We start from the raw sequence: 22,684 nt of genomic DNA, 5'->3' as shown, positions 1-22,684 counted from the left end.
GACCAGGGTCAGAGCTGAAAGGAGGAGCTGGTGACTGAGAACTGTCCGCGGGGCCCTCTCAAGGCCTCCTGTCTGTATGGGCAGCTCCCCAAGTTCACCCTGTACCAGCCCAATGCCAAACTGCGCCACCTGAGGGTCTCCCTCGGATTCTATGGGAAGGACCAGCGGGAGGTGGCCCTGATGGATATGGTGAATGACAGCATGGAGGACCTCCGCTCCGAGTATGTCACCCTCATCTATACCAACTATGAGGCGGGCAACGAGGACGATGTGAAGGAACTGTCCCCGCGCCTGAAGTCTTTTGAGACCCTATTGTCCTCGAACCAGGGGTACCAGGCCTTCATCATGGGCAACCGGATCTCCTTTGCAGACTACAACCTGCTCGACTTGCTGCTGAATCACCAGGTCCTGGCCCCCGTTGCTTGGATTCCTTCCCCTTGCTCTCCACCTACATGGCACCCTCAGTGCCCTGCCCATGCTCAAGGCCTTCCTGGCTTCCTCTGAACATGTGAACCTCCCCATCAATGGCAAGGAAGACGGTGAGAGCTTGTAACACCCTCAGAAGGAGGCAGGGGCTGCCTGCCTCCCTATCCCCAAGACGGATAAAACTTCCAAGAAAGAGAAAAAAAAGTTAATTGATCTTAGACAGTCTCAATGAGGGTAAACATTTAGTTAATTCAAAGTTGCAGTCCTGTCAGAACTTTCATCTCGCCCCTCTTGACTTCCCAACATGGCCTGTGGGATCCAAGGGAAGGTTCAAGGCGGTGGCAGGAGGGGTACAGAACTGTGAGCTGTAGCCTGAGTCCTCACTGGCCTCCCTAGTCACACCTGGTCACCATGGCCCTGCTGCCATCAGTAACCTGCTGAGGTTACTGGCTGGCAAGCTCATCATCTGTTGCTTCAGCACTTTGAGAGTCTAATGTCTCACCTTCCCGGCCCCCACTCCTCCAGCCCTTCTCCTCTCCCCAGCTGACTTGGGAGCACTTCAGCTCTTTCCATGCTTGGGAGTCTTAGCTACATTCTCCACCATTCCCTGCCAATGAGTCCTCTACTGCTTCTGGTGATCACCTGGCACCTGGCACAGTGCCCATTGGCCTGTCCATCGCTCTTTCTATTTGTCTGGCAGGGAGCATGCAGAGAAGGCTGGTTTTCTGGCACACCAGGTGTAAATTGTGGACATCAAGCAGCATTTTTTGACTCCTCTTTCTTCCCAATGCTGCTCTCTGTTCCCAAGTTCTGCTCAATGGGAAACTTCTGCCAGAAATGGGCGGCCTTTCAAGCTAGGCCAGAGGAAGTGGCCTTCTAGCCTCCCCCTCACCTCCCACTTAGCTGGATACTTCTATGCCCCGCCTCAGGGTTAGACCTCAAAGTAGGGAACACTGACACACTCATGCTGACCTCTTACCCTACGTCTTTCTCCATGAAAAGTATTGTTATCTCCCAATTCCTATTTTCTCTTTGGGTCTTAGCCTAAGGATCAAGGAGGCCTTTCCTAGCCTTTCACATTAGATTGACTAAAATGAACTGTTTTGTTCATTTCTGATTCTCAGTGCCTGACACAGTCTTGACACAGTGTCAAAACACAGAATAGAAATGCAGCAAAAATTTGCTGAACAAATATTATCAATCTGATTTACCCTTAAGGTCAGGAGTAGACGTTAAGGTCAGGAGGCTGGGGTGACATATTATGTTCTATCCCCTTATATTGCAGGGTTTTGGAGTCGGTTCCTGGCCCTACTATTCATTCATTCAACAAATACTTTTTGAGCTCATGCTATGTGCAATGCACTGGGCTTACTATTGGAGATAAAGGAGTAAATCCTTTAAAATATTTGTAGTAAACATTAAATACATCCAAAAATTTAATAACATATATGTAAAGTATAAAACAATTACAAAATGTACCCGCTCTAAACCTACCACCCAGCTCCAATGGTAAAATCTTTACACAGGAAAACAGATTGAAGGGGGACAGAATCAGATCCCTGGAGACCAGTTGGGAGACCAGAGTAGTCTTGGGAAGACAGATGAAGGGGTCTGGGGCAGTGTGGTACCGGCGAGGGAAAGGAAAGTGTGGTCTTAAGATATTTACGAGGAAACCTGGACTTGATGGATTGTCACTGACTAGTTGTGTGATCTAGGTAAGTTCCAACCTTTCTGAGCCTCAGTTTCTACATCTGTAAAGTAGGGTTGGTAATACCTATATTACTTGTGTCTCTACTACTTAGGCACAAAGCTTGGTACAAGATGACACAAAAATCATAGCTACTGCTGTTATTACTGTACTGTAAAAGCTTCACAAACGCCGGCAGAATATTCTGTCAAACTTGGGATTGGGCTGCGTCATTTCCTTCTAGGGAGGAAAAGGATAAATAACAGTGACTCTGCCAGACGCGATCCCCAGGCACCCCACGAGGAGCGGCAGCGCCGGCCAGGGTCAGAGCGTGGGCCAGGGCCAGCCCCTCCCCTCTCCGCCCCGCCCGCCCGCCCGCTCCCGCCCACATTTCCGCGAGCTCCGCCCCCGGGTCGCGCGCGCGCGCCGCCGCCGCTGCGCGCACCCCGCCCGCCCCTAGTGGTGACGTGCGGGGCCGGCGGGCTGCACCGAGCTGCGTGCTTCCGCGGGCCCCGGGGTCGCTGGAGCTTCGCGGCGGGGCCGCTCTGCAGGGCTTCGCCCGCTCCCTCCCCTCCGCGGTGCTCCCCCCCTGCGCGGCCTGCGCTTCAGCCGGAGACCCGGGAAAGGGTGAGTGTTGGCGGGAGCGGGATGGGACCGGCCGGGTGCGCGCTCCGCTCTCCCGGGCTTTGTCTGGGCGGGGGCGGCGCGGGCACGTGCGCGCCCCTCCCCCACCCCTCCGGCCGCGCGGCCGGGGTTGCGGAGCGGAGGGAGGGGCGGATGACTGCGGAGGGGAGAGGATCTGGAGCGCGAGGCTGGATCCAGGCTGAGTGTGTAGGTCCGGGAAGTGTCCGAAGCGGCAACCCGGAATTTGGGTATGTCTGGGGGGGACTCCTTTTCTAAGGGGCGCAGCGCTTTCTGAGGGATGGGGGTTCCTTGAGCTCCAGTGGCCGGAGGTTTCAGGATGCTAAGCTTGGTGGCCTGTGATGGGATTGGTGGTGAGCGTTGGCCCCAGAACCAGCAAGTTGTGGATTTACCAACAAGAATCCTGGAATCTCCCTCCAACCTGTCGCCATCCTAGCCGTCCTCCTCCCGCGTGAAGCATGAGTAGGATTTAGAAACGTCGGAGGATATTCCAGGGATGGTGCCCAAGTTAAAGCAGCGGAGGTGTGAGACGGTGCGGGGTTGGAGTGGAAAGCATGGGAAAGGGAGTACTTGGAAGAAAGGCTGGTTTGGTGGGTTGTGGCCAGATTGCAGAAGACAATGAGGTTTATATCATAATGTTTGTTTTCTGTTACGAATGTACTTACATTCATAAATAGAAAGTAGAGAAGGAAAATATCACCAGTAATCCTACAGCCTTGGCACATCATGTTTAGAGTTGATATGTTTGCTGGCAGTTTCATCTAAGCTTATAACAGTTACAGTTAGAGATTACCTACAATTTCCATTCCCTTTTCTCCTTAGTATGTAAAAATGCGATGTAACAAATAGTGTGCAGCAATATCATTTCCTCTTTCTTAACAACCAAGTACCAAGTATTCATCATAGGAAAATTTAAAACTACAGACTAGCAAAACGAGAAAAAGTACCCATAGTTTTCCTGCCTACAGATACTATCATTGAGTGTATATTTTTGGCTCTGTATATTCTTTCAAAGATACAGCAGATGATGCCCTGGTTAGGAATCTGGTTTCTATGGGAATCCTTTGAAGATTTTAAGTATTAATAGGTAAGGAGCATAATCTGACAGAAGAGGGCAAAAGTGGAAACTGGGAGACCAGTTAGGATGCTGTTTGCAGTATCTTGAACTAGGTCCATGGCAGTGGAAAGATTAAAAAAAAAACATTGTTGAGGAAGAATGAACAAGACTTGGAAATGGATTGGTTAGGGAAAGGAAGAAATCTTTGCTTTTCAGTATTTGTTTTTGAGCAACTGTGAGTAGACGATGCCATTTACTGAGAAGAATGGAAGAGAGAACTTCAAGGTGGGAAAAATCATTAGTTTTGTTTTGGATGTATTAAATTTGAGATGCATATTAGTTTTGAAGTTGTTAAGTTGACGAGGCAGTTGGATGTACAAGTTTGGAACTCACAGAAGAGAGACTAGAGCTGGAGATAAAAATTGGGGAGTACATACTCAGTTATATGGATGATATTCCCATTTATGAGACTACATGATATCACACAGGGGAACAGTGTAAATAAGTGAAAATCAAGTCTCAGGCGCTCCAATATTTTGAGGTCTGGTAGAGGAAGATTGAGCACAGGACAGAAAGAAAGAGTGAGTTAGGGGGGAAAAGCAAGAGACTGGTGTCACGGAAGCCAAGAGAGGTAAGTGTCTGGAAGATGGAGAGTTGGTTCTCTTATCAGTGATTCTAAGATGTTTAGTAAGATGCTCAGTTGGATTTGAAATCATGGAGGTTACTGGTTTTGGTCGTTGGTAGTACTTACTATCCAGAGGTCTAAGGTGGAAACCACACTGGAATAATTGAATGGGATTGAGGAAATGAAGACAGTGAGTGTGAATGAGAAAAAAGAGCGCCTTCAAGACACTTTATTTCATCTGCCCCCAAACTAAATTTGATACAGAAAAAGTGGTGTCTTGTTTAATTTTCCATTCCTTGATTACTAATATGGTTGAAGATTTTTCCACATTTATCGGCCATTTGTGAATTTCTGTTCCTGTCCTCTGCATCTTTTTATTTGTTGGTCATTTTCTAATTTATTGTTAAGAGCTCTTTAGATTTTAAAAATATGTAGCTTGACACAGTGTTTGCAGAATTTCCCCCCTTATGTCACCGTCCCCCACCTCCGAATAAATGCACTTATTACATATGCTCCATCAGGAAGGATGTGGTTGATAATGGAAAAAAATGTACTTATCTTTTAACTCTTATGTATACCTTTTTTTTAAATTGTGGTGAAATACACATAACATGAAATTTACCACTTTAATCATTTTTCAGTGTATTAAATACATTCATAACGTTGTACAACCATCACCACCATTTACCTCTATAACATTTTTCATCATGTAAAACTAAACTCTGCACCCATTAAACAATAATTCCCTATTCGCTTCTTTCCCCCCAGCCCCTGGCAGCCACCGTTCTATATGAATTTTAGGATAGGTTTTCTATTTCTGCAGAAATGTCAGTGGGATTTTGGTAGGGATTGTACTGAGTCAGTGGATGGCTTTGGGTAGTATTGACATTTTAACAATATTAAATTTTCTAATCCATGAACATGAGTTGTGTTTCCATTTATTTGTGTCTTTAATTTCTTTAAGCAGTGTTTAGTAGTTTTCATTGTACGAAGCTTTTACCTCCTTGGTTAAGTTAATCCCTAAGTATTTCATTCTTTTTGATGCTATTATAAATGAAATTATTTTTGTGATTTCCTTTTGATATTGTTCATTTGACTTTGTATCCTGCTACTTTGCTGAATTCCCGTATTAGTTCTAACAATTTTTTGTGTGGAATGTGTAGGGTTTTCTCTACATGTAAGATCATGTCCTCACATAATAAAATGCCTTCAGTGGATGCACTATAATTTGCTATGGACTGTTTCCAGTTTCTTATTATAAAATGTATAGGAAGAGAACTAACGCTTAAGTTGTAGATCTGTGAATACAGCCCACGTGTGTGTCCATCACCCTGCCTCCAGAGTGTTTCTGTAGAATACGCGTAGATTCTCAGAAATACTTGATCTCATTTGACCACAGATTTTTGAGTCTTCATTGTCACTTCCTTAAATTGTCCCCCATCTCCCTGCCTTTAAACCTGCCCCCTTTCGTTCTGTTTTCTACACAGCTGCCAAATGGAGGGAGAAGGTTGATGTACTTTTTCCTCATAGAAGATAAGACTTGTGGAGAAGATTGTTTCTGTATCATCAGTTCTGAGGGGGTTAGAAAAAAAAGTTTTTGAAGACCGGAGTACTCTTCATGGATGAGTTGGAATTTAATTTGATTCTTTAAGGATGAAGAGCATTTTACTAAGTGGAGAGAAAGTAGAGGTGAAATATGAACCCATTGGAAGGTAAACATGAGGTGTTCAGGCATGTGAACTTTGATGACTGCAGACAAGGAGAAGTAGAACTAGTTTTCTTAGGCAAGGATTGTTTATTCTGTTTACCTGAAGAGTGAGCCAGAGTTATGGAGACATTGGTGATTTTTATCTATTTGGAAAAATTAGTTTATTTTAGAGTATACGTATACTTTTATTGAGATACAATTCATATAATGTAGAATTCACCATTTTATCGTGTATAATTTGGTGGTTTTTAGTATATTCACAGGTTGTGCAGCCATCATTACTATCTAATTCCACAACTTTTCCATCACCCTAGAAAGAAACCCCATATCTATTAGCAGTCATCAGTCTCAGTTGCTGCCTCTCTCCCCTCACACCGAGCAACTACTTTTTGTGTCTGTGGATTCACCTGTTTGTGAACATTTATGTACAAGTTTTGTATAGACATATGCTTTTGTAAACAATCTAAATGTCCATTAATAGGTGAGTAGATACATTGTGATATATCCATACAATAGAATATTGTTTACCCATTTCTCTTGGGTAAATACCTAGGACTGGAATGGCTAGGTCATATGATAGGGTATGTCTAAGGTCTTAAAAAAAAACTGCCAAACTGTTTTCCAAAATGATTATCCCATTTTATGTTCCAACCAGTAGTGCATGAGAGTTCCAGTTATTCCACAGTCTCCGTAATTGTGTTCTTTGTAACATTCAGAGAAGTAAGAAGAAAACAGAGACGTAAAGACCCTGTTATCTGTCTCCCAGATTAGTCCTTTTGGCATTTTCCTCTTCAAAATAATTCATGTACATGGTAAGAAAAATCAAACATCATAGTCAGGAAGGAAAATGAAAGGCAGGCTCTCCGCTGCATCTACTGTGAGGACGCAGACCATTCCAGGCAGTCAGACTGGACGTCCCAGAAAACGTGGACGTCACTCTGAAGGGACCACATTTACTGTGAAGGGCCCCAGAGGCACCCTGTGGAGGGACTTCGAGCACATCCGTGTAGGACTCAGTCTCCTTGGAAAGAAAAGGAGAGGCTCCAGTGACAGTGGTGGGGACATAGGAAGGAACTGGCTCCTATTCGCACTACTTGTCACTTACAGAACACGATCGAGGGTTACATTGGGCTTCTGATACAAGATGCGGTCTGCGCGTGCTCACTTCCCCATCAACGTCGTTATTCAGGAGAATGGTTCTCCTGTTGAAATCCGAAATTTCTTGGGTGAAAAATACATCTGCAAGGTTCGCATGAGGTCAGGTGTTGCTTGTTCAGTATCTCAAACCCAGAAAGATGAGTTAATTCTTGAAGGAAACGATATTGAACTTGTATCAAATTCAGCTGCTTTGATTCAGCAAGTCACAGCAGTTAAAAACAAGGGTATCAGAATAATTTTGGATGCTATCTGTGTTTCTGAAAAAGGAATAGTCCAGCAGGCTGATGACTAAGATCTAAGCTTCCAGCTACAGAAACACCAAGGTGTCAAGTGATTCCTCAGACTCTTTTTTGATATTTTAAAGATGCAATCAAAGTCACATATTGAAAAAAAAAAAGGCAGAACCACTACCCAGAGGCAGTTATTGTTGTTTTTTCTTATTTATCTTCTAGAAAAACTTAAGCACATATCAGCATTTCTTTTGTCTCTTTTTCCCCTCGTTTACAAAAGAAGGAATCAAAGTATATACACTGTTCTGCACCTTGGGTTTTTTTTTTCACTTGACAATTTATTTTAGAGATATTTCCATATGAGCACATTTCTTTTTAATGGTTGCATTACAGCCTTACAGTGGTACAATCAGTTTTGCTATAGGAAAACACAAACTTGTTCCAACGCATTTGGTATATTAGGGAACTATTTTCGTATAATATGAAGTTCACATTTGCTTACATGTGATTTCGTCTGCAAGAAACTATGGATACAGGAAACTGTACCCTGCTGAACTGAACCATGGAAGGGATACACAAGCCAGGCCGCACACAGGCTACACCTCAAACGTCCCCCGGCAACCTCAGTTTACTGCCGTGTTATGAGCCACACCCATCCACGTCTGGTGTTGATTTTAGATTACCCGCCTTTACCACTTGACCGTAACTCACAAGCTGCAACCTCAGTGGCCACTTCCACAGCAAACCTGAGGTCTTTTTCAAGGTCAAGTGCCATAGTTATTGTGGCATTTACGTATTAACCATTTAACATGTGTAAAACTGCTATAGTTACTAGGCTCCCATTTGTTATGTCACTGGTAACTTTTTTGAGTGTTGTACTTCTAAATTCCATTTTTGCAATAAGCCTTGTGGTTTTTATTACAGAGTTTTACACAGTGTGGTGCTTTTTAGGAATGCATATGTCACATAGCAGAACTGATTTACTCCATAGTATGAACGTACATGATTTCTTCTTTTTAAATCTTTACAGTTTTATTTTTTTTAAATTGTGAAACATGTCATATGTACTAAAGAGCACATATAAGGAAATATATTTTGAAAAATAACAATAAAGCAACAAATTTCTATTTAGCTACCACCCAGCTTATGAAACAGGAAATTACTAATACTTTTGAACTTCCTTATACTCCCCTCACTGATCGTTTCATACTTTTTTGAATACCTGAAATATTTCATAATAAAATTAAATTTAAAAGTATTAAAACTCTGCGCTGTCCCACCCAACTGGTCTTCCTAATGTTGATTCTCCAGCTGACTGCCCTGCTGCCCTGCCAGTGGACACATAGTACACACATACCTGGGGTAGAATAATCTGTAAATAGATTTCTGTTTGAGGTTAATACATATTGGGTTTACCATTGTTATTTTTTTATAGTGTCTTTGTTGAGATTTAATTCACGTACTATAAAATACACTTCTTCAGTGTTTTGGGATTTTTTTTAAAGAATATTCACAAAGTTATACAACCATCACTATTGAATTCCAGAAAATTTTCATCAGTAGGTAGGTTTTTGTAGATAGATAGATCTTCTACATGAGGTAGTGTTGGTCTAAAGAAAACACAGTTTTCTAAAAAATGTCTTGGGCTTTAAGGTGCTGGTTTCCTTTGTAGAATCTTAGCTCCAGATAGAAAGGTATGCAACTTATCCCCAAAGGATTTAGTGTCGGTTTGAAAGCTCCAGTGAAAAGTCTCTTATTTAGCAGGATGCAATATTTGGCTCGATTCATATATTCTCAATGACTGATCAGTTTTTGGCACGGTCTTGATCTGGTCCAGCCCCTTCTTTCATCTCCAACCTGGATATGTAGACAAGTTTTGTTTCTTTTTTGCTTCTCTTAGAAAGCTTTTATGACTTTACAACTGAAACAACAGGATTGTCTTATGAGTCAGAACTATCATTTTAGACAATTCCAATGATCTTTGAAAGGAGCACCACGGAAGTCACTGGAAGGTTATATGGCTTCCCTTTTGTCAACCTAAGAATTTACCTGAACAGCCACAAAACGTTTAAACAGCCCTTATGATTCACTTTGTCCAGAAAAAGTATGTTGTAGTGAATGGGGTAAAGGAAGAGTAAAACTTACCTAAGGCCCGCTGTCCAGTTCTTACACTGATGAATAGAAGCAGTGGTATGGATAATTTAGAATAGCTCTCTATTTCTAAACCCTTTTTCATGCTGTTACTTTGTAAGATTAGAGACAGTACTAGCCAAAATGGATCCTGGGGTTGACCTTTGTTACAATTGCTATGGTCTGAAGCAGTTTTATTTATAATACGAAAGTAGGAGTTTTGACTGGAAAATAGATAATAAGTAATGAAACAGTATTTTTTTTAGTTCAACTGCCTAGCTTTTATATTTTGCTCGGCTCTTTTACATGTCATATTGGGAAAGGCCCACATCATCAACTGAATGGCCCACATCAGTTGGATGGTAATGCTCAAACTCTATCAGCTTCCCACCATTCTGGTCCAGTGTAAAATTGTGCTTATTTTTACTTAAAATTCCAGATGAGTAGAAGAAACAGATTATGTTGGCCAATTAGTGAGAGCATATTAAAACAATTTTCTGTATAAGACCTGGCTTAGGATAATTAGGATAGATTTTTTTGTGTGTGTCAGTATCGACTTTAACGAAAATTGGAACAATCTTCTCTTCTTCCTTTTAGATTTCCCTTAATCTGAGTCTTTCTTATGATAGGTTAGTTCAGATTGCTTGTAGTGTGGAAAATAAGCATAATTTGGGGGAGAAAATTAGCTGTATATATTTTCAGTTATGTATATCAATAAGATATGACAGTTCTATGGGTAATCTTCAAATAGAGGAAAAAATTTAAATTGACGTTGAAATATATTTTGATTCTTTTGGTAGGACTTCTTTACGCCTATTGATTTTTCTCAGTATAATATTAAAATGGATATATATTCTTAGAGTGCACATTGGGCAGTCTTTGGGAAGCCCTCATGGTGTTGGGGTAAAAACTGTTGCTAGTTTTAATTTGCAAAATGTAATTCATGAAATGGATTGTATTTATTTGGATTACTGAAAGTTGCTTGCATTAATAAGTTCCTAAAGGTCTAACATTACACATGTACAGTGCAAATTATCTTGCTTCTGGATCTTCCCAGTACTTTCTTACTGGCAGTAATAACTTCCTGGTTATGATGCACTATTCTTTTAATACCCTGCTGGATTGGATTTGTATCTGTATTCACAAATGAAGAAACTGATGTGTCATTTTTCTCTGAGGATGCCTTTTGGCCACATCTCCATAGGTTTAGATATATGGTGTCCTCGTTGTTAATTTTTTAATAGTCTGTTATTTTAATTTTGAGCCCTGACTTATTTAGAACAGTGTCTTATTTTCCATAGCATAGTGAGTTTTTGTTAATAATTTCGTATTTAACTTTATTAGGACCAGAGAATATGGCTATAACATTTCCACATTTAGAAATAATCGAGACTTTCTTTATATATACTATTATGTAATTTTAATACACTTTTACAGATGTTTGAAACATTCTCTGCTGGGTTCAGAGTTATATGTATCTGTTAAATCTGGCTTGTTAATTTCATTGTCTGTATCATCTGTATTTGTATCTGTTGTGTTTCTTTATCTTTTATATTTCTGAGAAAGGTGTATTCAAATTCTATTATGATTGTGATTTTCTTAAATTCTCCTTATATTTCTGGTTTGTTTTATATTTTGTATATTTTAACACTACGCTTGTGTCGTTTAGTGTGTAAGACAATCTTTGTGAAATTGTCTTTTAATAGTAACATATTTATTATTTTTTGCCTTAAATTATTGTCTGTTATTAGTCTTGCTTTGCCTGCTATCTTTTTGTTTTCATGTGTCTGTTTATATAATAACTTTGCACATCTCTTTATTTTGAACATTTAGCTATGGTGCCTTTGAAAGTGTAGCAATATCAACAATACAACAAGTACAGTATTGTGGAAATACCATAAAGCAAGTGTAAGCTAGTAGTTATACCATGTTTCTCCGAAAATAAGACCTAACCGGAAAATAAGCCCTAGCGTGATTTTTCAAGAAGACATCCCCTGAACATAAGCCCTAATGCGTCTTTTGGAGCAAAAATTAATATAAGACCTGGTCTTATTTTCAGGGAAGCCCAGTATTCTCTGTGGGTATTTTGGCATGTATTTTAGTCATCCATTTATTCAGCAAATAATTTATTGAGAATTTCCAGGAACTTTGTAGGGGGAAGATGGGGAGAGTTATGTTGAATGTACTATGTCAGGGAAGGCCTTCTCTGACACGGTAGGCATTTGAGTTGGGATCTGGTAAAGCTAACCTAGAGGAAGAGCATTCCTACAGAAGGAACCTTAAGTCCAAAAACCCTAAGGAAAGATTGAGGTATATTTGAGAAACAGAAAGAGAACCAATGTTTCTGGATTTTAATGATTAAAGATGGAGAGGGAGGCAGGGCTCCATTCATGTAAAATCTGGTAGATTATGTTAAGGAGTGTGATTTTATCTAAGAGTTTTGGGAAGCAGTTGAAGATTTCAAGCAGGAGATGACGTGATCAGGTAAATATGTTTATAGTCCTTTTCTAAATTGAGGTATAGTGAAATACACAGATTTTAAGTGTTTGGATGGATGAGTTTCATGATTGCATGTCCCCATGTAACCCACTCCCTCATTAAGACATAAAATATTTCTATCACCCCAGAAAGATCCTATTCCTCTTCCTAATCGGTCCCTACTACGAGCACCCCAACTACTCTTTTCTTTCACCATAGATAAATTTGTCTGTTTTAGAGCTTCATGTAAGTGGAATCCTTTAGTATGTACTCTTATGTACTCTTTGGTGTCTGGCTTCTTTTACTTACCATAATGATTTTGAGATTCATTCTGTTGTTACTTGGATTAAGAGTTTTTTGGGTATACCACAGTTTGTGTAGTCATTCTCCTGTTTGGGTTTTTATAGACATTTTTGAAATGTCATTGGCTAGTAGAGGAGAATAGATTGTAGATTCCGTCATTCAGATATTGAGTAAAGGAACACTGGCTGTCTTGCTTAAAAAGGGGAAAATATTTTGTTTGAAATGAATATAGAAAGGATAGAGCCAAAGAATGATAAAATCATTAACATTTTAGGAGCATCTGTGTGTTATGGAAGCAGATGGAAAATGATTGTGTTTTCCTCCCCATCCCCCCCTTTTAAGTCAGAAGGGAAAAATTGTCTTGACTGAAAGCACAAAATTCAGTGGTTCTAATGAGATTCAAATGCCATGAGCATCATAGAATGTTTTGTTGAAAAGAGATCTCACATAGTACATGGCAGATTTTTTAAGGACCTTACTTATAAGATCTTACTCCTTCCCCCAAGAATCTCGTAAGATATGGTAGCTGTAAAACAGGGTTCTAGGACTGAATTCTAGGGTTCTAGGTCTTCTCTGAAATGAGAACTAAGACCTTTTATTAAGAATTTCTAGTCACTCTATATTACATAATTTTTGTTTTTAATTACATAATTTCTTTTAAAAATTATTTTCCTCTTGCATTGATTTCAAAGTAAAGAACATTAAAAGGTTTTGTTCATTTTGGGGTTTAACCTTTTTTCAGAAACTCAGACTTGTTTATGCTATTTGAATGGGTGTAATACAGGGTAGTGTTGCTTTCTTACATTGTACATGGGAGAAAAATGTGTATTTTTAAAGTTTAAATTGACGTCATTTGTTTGCTTTTTTAATGAGGCTGTTTCAGTGAAGTAAAAATTTTAAATCGGAGGAATCAGCATTACATATATTTCTGTATTTGGACTTGGTCCCATGGTATGGAGAAAATTCTTTCTCATAGACATTTTAAACAGTAACAGATTTTTTTTTAAATGGTTCGCAGTACTATGTCAGTATTCTTTTCAGTTTCATCTGATTCAAAACCTAAAGAGGATTAGTAGGACATTTTGTTTCAGAGTTGAATCTGACGATATCTAACAACTGCTCACATTTCCTTTTCATAAATCTCAAAGCCGGACAAGAAGAATCCAAAACTTGATATTACCATGGGTCACTCGTTGCACATTCCATTCACTTCTTTATTACATCATGATGAGCATTGCCTCAGATCTGTGCTCCTGCCTTAGCTAGCATGCACTTGAATGTGGTATGTGTGAACTTCAGTATTGTTCTTGCTAGACTGAAGCAGACCTGAATTATTTAAAAATACTCAGTACAGACCTAAATCTTCCTAAGCATGTTGCTTGGAAGCTCAAATCTGTGCCCCAAGATGATAGGAGAGGCTTGCTTAAAGGGCTTCGTGAAATAGGAATTACCTTGGCAGCACAATTTCACCCATTGATGGTTTATTTCTTCCTTACCCACCCAAACCCCTCCAGCACCAAATTTTTCTTTTCCCCTTCTATTCCTCCAGTTTTAGAGCAAAAGTCAAAAGAAAGTTTTACTTTATCCCTTAAGTGAGGGGAAAAATAAAATGCCGTCTTCTTCAAGGATCCCCAAATTTTCTGGGGAGGAGCCACTGTCATTCTTGAGATTACTTGGTGGGGGTGGGAGGAGAATATGCAGGGTGTGCAATCCATAGAAGGGATGAGTGAAGATGATGCTGGCTGGACTCACTCATCTTTCCAGGTAATCCCATAAGACTCTCGGCAAACTGGAGAAGACAGATGCTCACTAAGGAAATGATGTGATGCAGAAATTGATTCGGAGAGCTGCTGAGATGTATCTACCTCTGATTTCAGGTTTATCTGAGCGTAGGAGGTGGTTTTTTCCTATCTGCATTAAGGAAATATCATCATCATCTGTCACAAAGCATGGGTTTCCCTTTCAAGAGAAAATCCTTTAACAAGGCAGCACATTGTTCAAACTTTTAAAAAAGTACTAAGAGGGTGACATTAATTTGAATAATATATTTATTACAAAAATGTAGCTGCTAGAAAAGATCCAATTTGTGGCTCACATTATATTTCTTTTGCACAGTGCTGGTCTGGACAGCGTATCCTTCACTGACTCATGAAATATTAATAAATGCTCAGTGAAACACAGTTTTGAAGAGGAGCCGTGTCCGGTAGCACTTTCTGCAGTGTAAATGTTCTGTATCTGCGCTGTCCGATGTAGTAGGTACTAGCCACTGTGAAATATTGAAATGAGGAAGACAAGAACTCAGTTTTAAATTTTATGTAATTTTAATTAACTTTAAAGAGTCACATGGGTAGTGGCTAATGTATCAGGATAGTGTACATCTAGAAGATTTTTTCAGATTGTTTTATTTAAAAATTTGTATACCTAGGACTTGTTTACCATATGGCTAAGTTGTTAGTTTAATATAAGTGAATGGTTTGTGTTCATTATGATTAATAATAAATGATCGGTAACAATATTTATTGAGGACCTGTTATGTAGCAGGTACTGGGCAAGTACCAGAGAGAGGATTTGTGTAATAAATTATTTATTGAGATCTTAACTGTATTGCTCACATTTTGTAATATGCTTGATGGGTTGTGAATTCCAAGATACTGTGTGGCCTTACCATGTTTTCATCAAAGTCTATTTTTTTTCCCTTTCCGTTCCTTATGATGGCCCTTCTTTGAAAGCCTAGCCCTTTTTTAAAAGTTTGAACAATGTGCTGCCTTGTTAAAGGATTTTCTCTTGAAAGGGAAACCCATGCTTTGTAACAGATGATGATGATATTTTCTTTAGTAAACTTTTGAAGTTAGTTATGCCTTTGGCTTTAAAAGTGATATGAACATACACATATTTACACAGATTTTTAAGTGTCAGTATTATGTCATAATCCCTAGTCCATATATTTATAAGTACTAGTATTAAGCGATGTTATTAATTAATTTATTATTGCTTTACAGTGAAGAACGGATGTAATCATGTCTGGAATCAAGCGAACAATCAAAGAATCTGACCCTGATTATGAGGATGTCTCTGTAGCTCTTCCAAACAAGCGGCATAAAGCAATTGAGAATTCAGGTAGAAATTCACCTGCCTTAAGAAATTATTTCTTTGTTGGCGCATGCCTCTGTGGGAGGTTTATAGGAGCTAAAATAAGTGCATTTTCACTGTTGTGTATAATTCCAAGAGGTTCGTGAGAGGGATTAGCTAAGTGCTCTGTTTAATAGTAACATACTATGGTGACAATCAGGTAGAGGATGAAAGCATCAATAATAATGAGACAGGCGGTCCGTTTTAGCTCATTGTATGTGAAGTACAATCATAAAGTCTTATGATATCTGTACTGCCGTGTACTATTGTGTGAGATGATTATATGGATTTGGGTTATTTTATATTAATAGTTACATATTATTTTAATGTATATAGAAAAGATGATGGTCTCATGAGATTTGTAGTTTCGTGACTGCTGTTGCTTAGGATAAGGCTAAAATTATTTTTAAATACTAATTGTTTTAATTAGATGTTTCACGTGGTTCTCAGATGTGGTAAGTATCTTGAAGGTGGTATATGAATGATGGAAATTTGGGAAACATTGAGTTTATTCCTGCACTTGGTGCTAGTAGTTAAGGCTCAGAGGCATTCAGTTACTTGTCTGAGATCATATAATTAGTAGAAGAGCAAATCATCAACTACGTGTCCCATAATGTTGTACTCTATCTTTAAAAAGTTGCTAAATTTAAGTTTTTAAAACAAATTATTGCTGAAATTCATTACTGTTTATTTAAATAATCGATATAAGTTAATACTTATAGCTGGGTAAAGAAGACCTCAATGTCATAGACAAGGTATTGCAGCTCCTCAAAGATGAGGACCCCTAGAGTTTACGGGTGAAGAAAAATTCCTGTCTCTGTAAGTGCAGTCAAGTGACATGTACCCCCCAGAAGTCTTTGTGGACCGAAAATTATCAACCCTAATTGCAAATAACGAAAACATTTCACTGCAATTTTTCTCCCCATTTAGTTATAATTTTATTTATGAGGAAATGTCATTTCCTTTCAATAACAAGCCAAATAAATGTGAAAGTATTGTAAACTTCAATCCATTACTCAAATGCATCACATGGCATAACTAAGAAAAAAAAACACCAAGAATAAGGAAAACAGATTGTTTCAGTAAACTTTGTAATTTCAGTTTAAATCTAATTTAAGTCCCAATACTCAGCCTAACCAGGGGTTACATAAACAAGGATACATACAGTACCACTGCAAATACTCTTTACCTCAAATATGAGAAAAATCAGTCATTTGCCTCTAGGCAGACATGTCCACAAAAATGCTTATACAGTTACTAGTTTTAAATCGCCGATCTAATGGCATATTTTACAGGAAGAAAATGACATGGGTGATCAAAGGGTTGAAATTTTCTTATTTTTCATATACTCCAAAGCATGGGTGGTGACTTTTTGCATCTTACAAACACAGGATGATTTTACAAAATCCCAGGTTTTTCAAGCAGTCATTAGAGTCTTTTTTTTTTTTTTAATTCTCTCGTGTCCAGCTACATGTTATAGTCTGATATTTTTAACTCTTCAGTTGCATATTACTTTGAGTAGTCGTCATCTGAATTCTATCACTGACAGCCATTTTCTTTCCTTTTGAATTCTTTCTTTGCTCATTGCAGGGAGTTATGATCAGAAACTGCTGAGTTGCTTGCTACATCCTTCTCTACAGAAGGAAACTTCCTGCCTTTTTATGAGTGCTCTCATGTTACTGATCTAGCTAATTCTTTACTTTCTTTCCCTTTGGGGCTATGAGTTTTCAGAGGTCACCAAATCTTTCTTTCAGAATCTTTATGGGTTTCATTTTATTTTTTGGTAATTTTATTTTGATTAATTTCAAACACAAAAATTGCAAGAAATACCTGTATGTCTTTTATCAAGGTTAATTCACCAGTTGTTTACATTTACCTCATTTGGTTCATTATTTTTCTCCCTTCCAAGTTTGTGTGTGCGCACGTGCACACACACACACATGCACACATCATTCTTTCTAAATCATTGGGAAATAAATTAGGCACATGTAAACACTTCAGTGTAGTTTCTAAGGTAATTCTCTTATGTAACCACAGTACAATTCTCAAAAGCAGGACTTTTTAACATTTATCCATTTCGTTATCTAATCTGTGGTCCACATTTAAGTTTTACCGGTTATCCCAGTGGTGTATTTTATAACTGCTTCCCCTTCTTCAGGATTCAATCCAGAATCACACAGTGCATTTAGTTTTCATATCTCTTTAGTCTCTTTTAATCTTCTCAACCTTTTTTGACTTTAATGTTGAATCGTATAGGCCAGTTATTTTGTAAGATATCCTTCAGTTTAGGTTTGTCTGATGTCCCTGTGGTTAGATTCAGCTTTTGGCAGGAATGCCACAGACTGATGTAGTCTTCTCAGTGCATCATATCAAGAAACACACTAGGTCAGTTTTCCCCAGTATTAGTTTTTTAGTTTCTTTTTTTGCTTGCTGACTTAAATCAAGATAGCCACTGGTTATTAGACCTTGGATTATTTTATGTTCTTTGTGTAGCTCGAGATGCTGCAGTGCAGAAGATCGAGACTATTATCAAGGAACAATTTGCACTTGAAATGAAGAATAAGGAACATGAAATTGAAGTCATTGACCAGGTATAATGATGACAGATTAAAAAAAAGCTATTGAAAAAATATCTATACGTGATGACTTGAAAAAAAATCTATTGAAATAGAATCATGGTTTTTTTCTTCCCCCCTTTGCTGTTCTTTTAAAAAGAGCTTCCTTGTTTTTGGGAAAAAAGACATGCTTTTTGTTGTTGTTCTTCTTCTTTAAATGAAATTGCAAGAAAAGATAAAGAAAAAAATTACCTGAAATTTCATCCCAAAAGATAATTCCTCTTTGCTCTTGTGCTCAAATCTTTGTGGACATTTCTCAGTGAATATGTATATATACACATAAATACACATATTAATATATCTATATACTCTTGCACACCTTGGTTTTTGACATTCTTTCAAATCTTTTGCCTATCTGTTAGGTGAAAAATAGTCATTTTTATTTGTCTTTGATTATTAGAGAAGTTGAGGTTTTTTTGATCATTTGCATTTCTACTTTATGAATTTTTTGTATATATCTCTCCTGTCATTTCCATTTTTTAAAGTAATGAGTTAACATTTGTTTTTAGCGACTGATTGAGGCAAGAAGGATGATGGATAAACTTCGTGCCTGCATTGTCGCAAACTACTATGCTTCTGCAGGACTTCTAAAAGTTTCTGAGGTAAGTTTTTCTCATATGCAGTCATTTCTGGTCACCCGTATTTGTTGTGTGAAGGGGAAATTACTGTTGATGTGGAATTCCTGCCTTTGAAACATTTCTTATATTGATCTTTAGAATTCAAGAAGTCTAGCTTATATTCCTGGGAATGTACATAAACTTGCTATGCTCAACCATAATCCTTGAATCATACCTCTCTCTACGTTGTCAGTAATCCTAAAACATTTTTTTCTTTTTATTTATTCCCTCTGCTACTAATATTTAGCATTGTTGTTAGGCTTTGCATATGCAAAGCTGAGTGAGGCCCTATTCTAATTTGCCTTATTCCTCTTCACTTGATTATGGTTCTTTGGAGTAAGTTATACGTTGATTGATTTTCCTCCTATCTTTTACTGCGAATGAATGGCAGTTTGGAGTTTCAGTAGATTTACTCTATTCAAAAAGCCCTGATTTCCCCCCGCCCCCATTTTTTATGAAAATGTTCAAATACACAGAAAAGGTGAAATAAGCACCCGTTTATACATCACGTAGATTTAACAATTTTAACATTTTCCGTATTTGCTTTCCGATCTTATTTTTCTCTAAAACATTTGAAAATAAGTTCCAGGCAAAATGACGCCTCAATACTTAATTGTGTATTTACTAAAAGCCATTCTTCTATGTAGTCACAATACCTAAGAGAATGCTTCAGTATTATGTGGTAACCCATCCATATTCAAATTTTCCCAGTTCCCAAAATATCTTTTAAAGCTGGTTGTTTTGAACGAAGGTCGAATCAAGGTTCATAGCTACATTTGGCTATTTTGTTTGTCTAGTCTCATTTTGTCTAGAACTGTTCTCCCACCTTTTTTCCCCTAGGATACTGATTTATTTGAAGAGACCAGGCCCTTTACCTTGTATTAATAGAATTGTCCTAAATTGTTTTAAATTTACTTTATCCCTTGGGTTATTGCTTCATTGCCTCTATTTTTCTGTAAACTGGAAGTCAAATCTAAAGATTTGATTAGATTAAGGTTACATCTTTTTGGCGGTAATACTTCATAGGTGACGCTATATACCTCCTGTTGTTTCACATCCGGAGACATCATAATCATCACGTCCTACTGTTAGTGATGAGTGTGATCATGTGGTTATTGTGATTACCACTAGATTGCTCCGATTAGGAAGGATGGGGATAAGATTAAACTGGAACAGAAGTAGTTCTTGTTTGACATTTTGATAATTTCAGTGTAACTTTTGTTCGTTTTAAAATTTGTTTTTCTTAAGATTTTTGTTTCCTATTAGAATTAGGTATTTCTTCTCTTGGCCAGCACTGGCTCTGTGAGAACGGGGGAAGGTGTGATGGCACACTGCTTTGCATCGTTCCCTGTGGTCTTTACAGACAACAGGTACCTGTCATGTTTAGGCTTTCATGTCCTCTGTGGCGCTTTAGCATGCCTGGTATTGGTCACACTCCTGATGTTGTCTTAGAGAAATCTGGAGTATTGCGTTTATTCTCAGATAGATAGATGTTTCTTTTACTGTAAGAATTTGCATGATACGCATTAGAGACTGAACTAGTCTTCTGGAGTTACCATTATGAATGACCACAGGCGTGGTGGCTTAAAACATCAGGAATTTATTATCTCGTGACTCTGGAGGCTAGCAGTCCAAAATCAAGGTGTTGGTTGGGTCATGCTCTCTCTGAAGTCTCTACGGAAGAATCCTTCCTAGGCTTTTAGCTTCTGGTGATTGCGGGCAATCCTTGGTGTTCCTTGGTTTGTAGGTGTATCACTCCAGGTGCCTCTGTCTTCACAAGGATGTTTTCCCTCTGTGTACCTTCTTTCTTTTTCTGTGTCAAAGTTTCCTTCTTAAAAGACCACTAGTCATTGGATTAGGGCCTAACCTAAGCCAAATGACTTCATCTTAACTTGATTACGTCTGCAAAGACTATTTCCAAATAAAGTCACATGCACAGGTTTGGCGTTGGACATGAATTTTTGGAGACAATATTCAACCCAAGGCAGATTCTGATGTCATTTGTCATGTGGCTTGCTGTTCGATTCAACAAGATGGAGATCATGATCTAATGGCTGCATAACACAGGACTGTAGCTACTCTGTTTAAAGAGCTGGTTATTCATTTAATGTTTTGTTCCTTTTTTCACTATTAGCAGTTCTGAATTACACTGTTTGATGGACTAGAAATGCACTGATTTTTAGCTTGTCATATTTTGATTAGGGTTTTTTCAAGGATATTTAGGTAGAATTTTGTCTGTTATGATCTGTCATTTAACTATTTTTAGTTTGCTGAAACAAAATACATTTATAGCTCTAAAGCAGGGGTGTCCAAACTGCAGCCCGCGGGCCAACTGCGGCCCGCGATCCATTGTTAATCGGCCCGCAGCAAATTCCAAAAATATATTTAGTTTACTTAAATAAACCAGGTGAGGCAATACGTACTTCACCTCGAGTGAGTGGCTCGGCTGTTTGTGTATTTTACCGCATATGGCCCTTGGTGAAAACCGTTGAAAAAAGTTTGGACACCCCTGCTCTAAAGGTTCCTTTATTGTTGAAATTCAACAACTTTTTTACTTTGACTCTGAAACACTAGTCTTCTTTTCTCTTTCTGAAATAATGATTTTAATAGCACAATTTTTAAAAGCTGGGCTTCCTAGGAATGTAACCACAGTGTGTCACATTATAACAGAACACACTATATTTTGTATGCAAGTAATGAGATGTAAAAAATTACCCACGGCTTCAGTACTGGACTGAGGGCAAACTTTATATAATCAGTAGTAATCATTTTAAAACATTCTAGGCTCCTTTTTGCTGCTACGTGGGAATCATTTAACATATGCCCATTTAATATATGCATATATTTTTTTATCTTTATATTTCTACTGGAATGTTTTATTTAGAGCAGTTGATGTGTTTATGTGAAACTTATTTTTTTTAAGTCAAATTTTATTTTCCATATGTTACTATATTTTTATCTTTATTTTTTAATTTACCTTCAGAGGACTTTCATCTTTAACTTTTACTGTTAGAACCTTTGCATTATTATTTATCCCTCTCTAGTTTTGTTGGTTCAGCCCACATTAAGGAGTTTGGACTTTTTTATGGGTGAAGGATTTTAAGCATGATCCTAAAATAGATAAGGGTTTTGGAAAGATCAGAATTTTGCCTACTTTTGGTGGATTTGATTAAAAATTTATTTTGATTGCTTTTATTTTTGCAGGGATCAAAGACGTGTGATACAATGGTTTTTAATCATCCTGCTATCAAGAAATTTTTGGAATCACCATCTAGGTCATCGTCTCCTGCCAATCAGAGATCAGAAACACCATCAGCTAATCATTCTGAAAGTGATTCTTTATCTCAGCACAATGATTTCTTATCTGACAAAGACAATAACAGCAATATGGACATAGAGGAAAGACTCTCAAACAACATGGAACAGAGACCAAGTCGGAATACTGGAAGGGTATAGTTGGATGGATGGGAGGGAACCAAAGGAGAAGGGAACCAGTATTTATTAGATTATGCACATGTTACCGCATTGAACCTTCATAGGAACCCTAGGAAACAATTATATTCCTTTTAGAGATGGGGAAAATGAGTCTCAATGAGATTAAAGTTATATTTGTCCATAATTATCAGAATTGAGAATTAAACCTTTGTATTTCTGATTTTAGAATTCAGGACTCCTGTGCATGGCACGACTGCTAGATGCCAGTTACGTAGATATGAAAGAAACCTTGAGGAGCTGGCAATGCTGTGACCTTGTCCAAGATCTTTACACTCTGTCATGTTTATTCTCTCAAGAACACTGTCTCTGCAGCATTGTCCTCTGTGAAACTATATTCTAAGATACTTTTGATAACTGGAGGAAATTTGACAAGTAGTAAATAAA

The 22,684-nt window shown here is 38.3% G+C and overlaps 1 protein-coding gene across 4 annotated transcripts in view; it reads left to right on the top strand.

Annotated features, from left to right (window-relative positions):
• Window positions 1-2,561: 2,561 nt before the first annotated feature.
• The window catches only part of YEATS2 (YEATS domain containing 2), a 79,528-nt gene continuing 59,405 nt past the window's right edge, over window positions 2,562-22,684 (top strand). For 3 of the 4 annotated variants that reach the window (XR_013994193.1, XM_081062813.1, XM_081062812.1), the window contains exons 1-5: window positions 2,566-2,740; window positions 15,444-15,561; window positions 18,067-18,164; window positions 18,698-18,790; window positions 22,010-22,255. Coding sequence is in view for 3 of the 4 variants with exons in the window: in XM_081062813.1 (XP_080918939.1) it covers window positions 15,462-15,561; window positions 18,067-18,164; window positions 18,698-18,790; window positions 22,010-22,255 (537 nt within the window). In the remaining variant the exon portion in view is untranslated. Of the gene's footprint in view, window positions 2,741-15,443; window positions 15,562-18,066; window positions 18,165-18,697; window positions 18,791-22,009; window positions 22,256-22,684 lie in introns of all 4 variants that reach the window. The other variant, XM_081062811.1, reaches the window with a different exon arrangement.

Source organism: Rhinolophus hipposideros (assembly GCF_964194185.1).
Source record: "Rhinolophus hipposideros genome assembly, chromosome: 2".
Classification (NCBI taxonomy): Eukaryota; Metazoa; Chordata; class Mammalia; order Chiroptera; family Rhinolophidae; genus Rhinolophus; species Rhinolophus hipposideros.
This window is presented reverse-complemented; position numbering and strand designations above follow the sequence as displayed.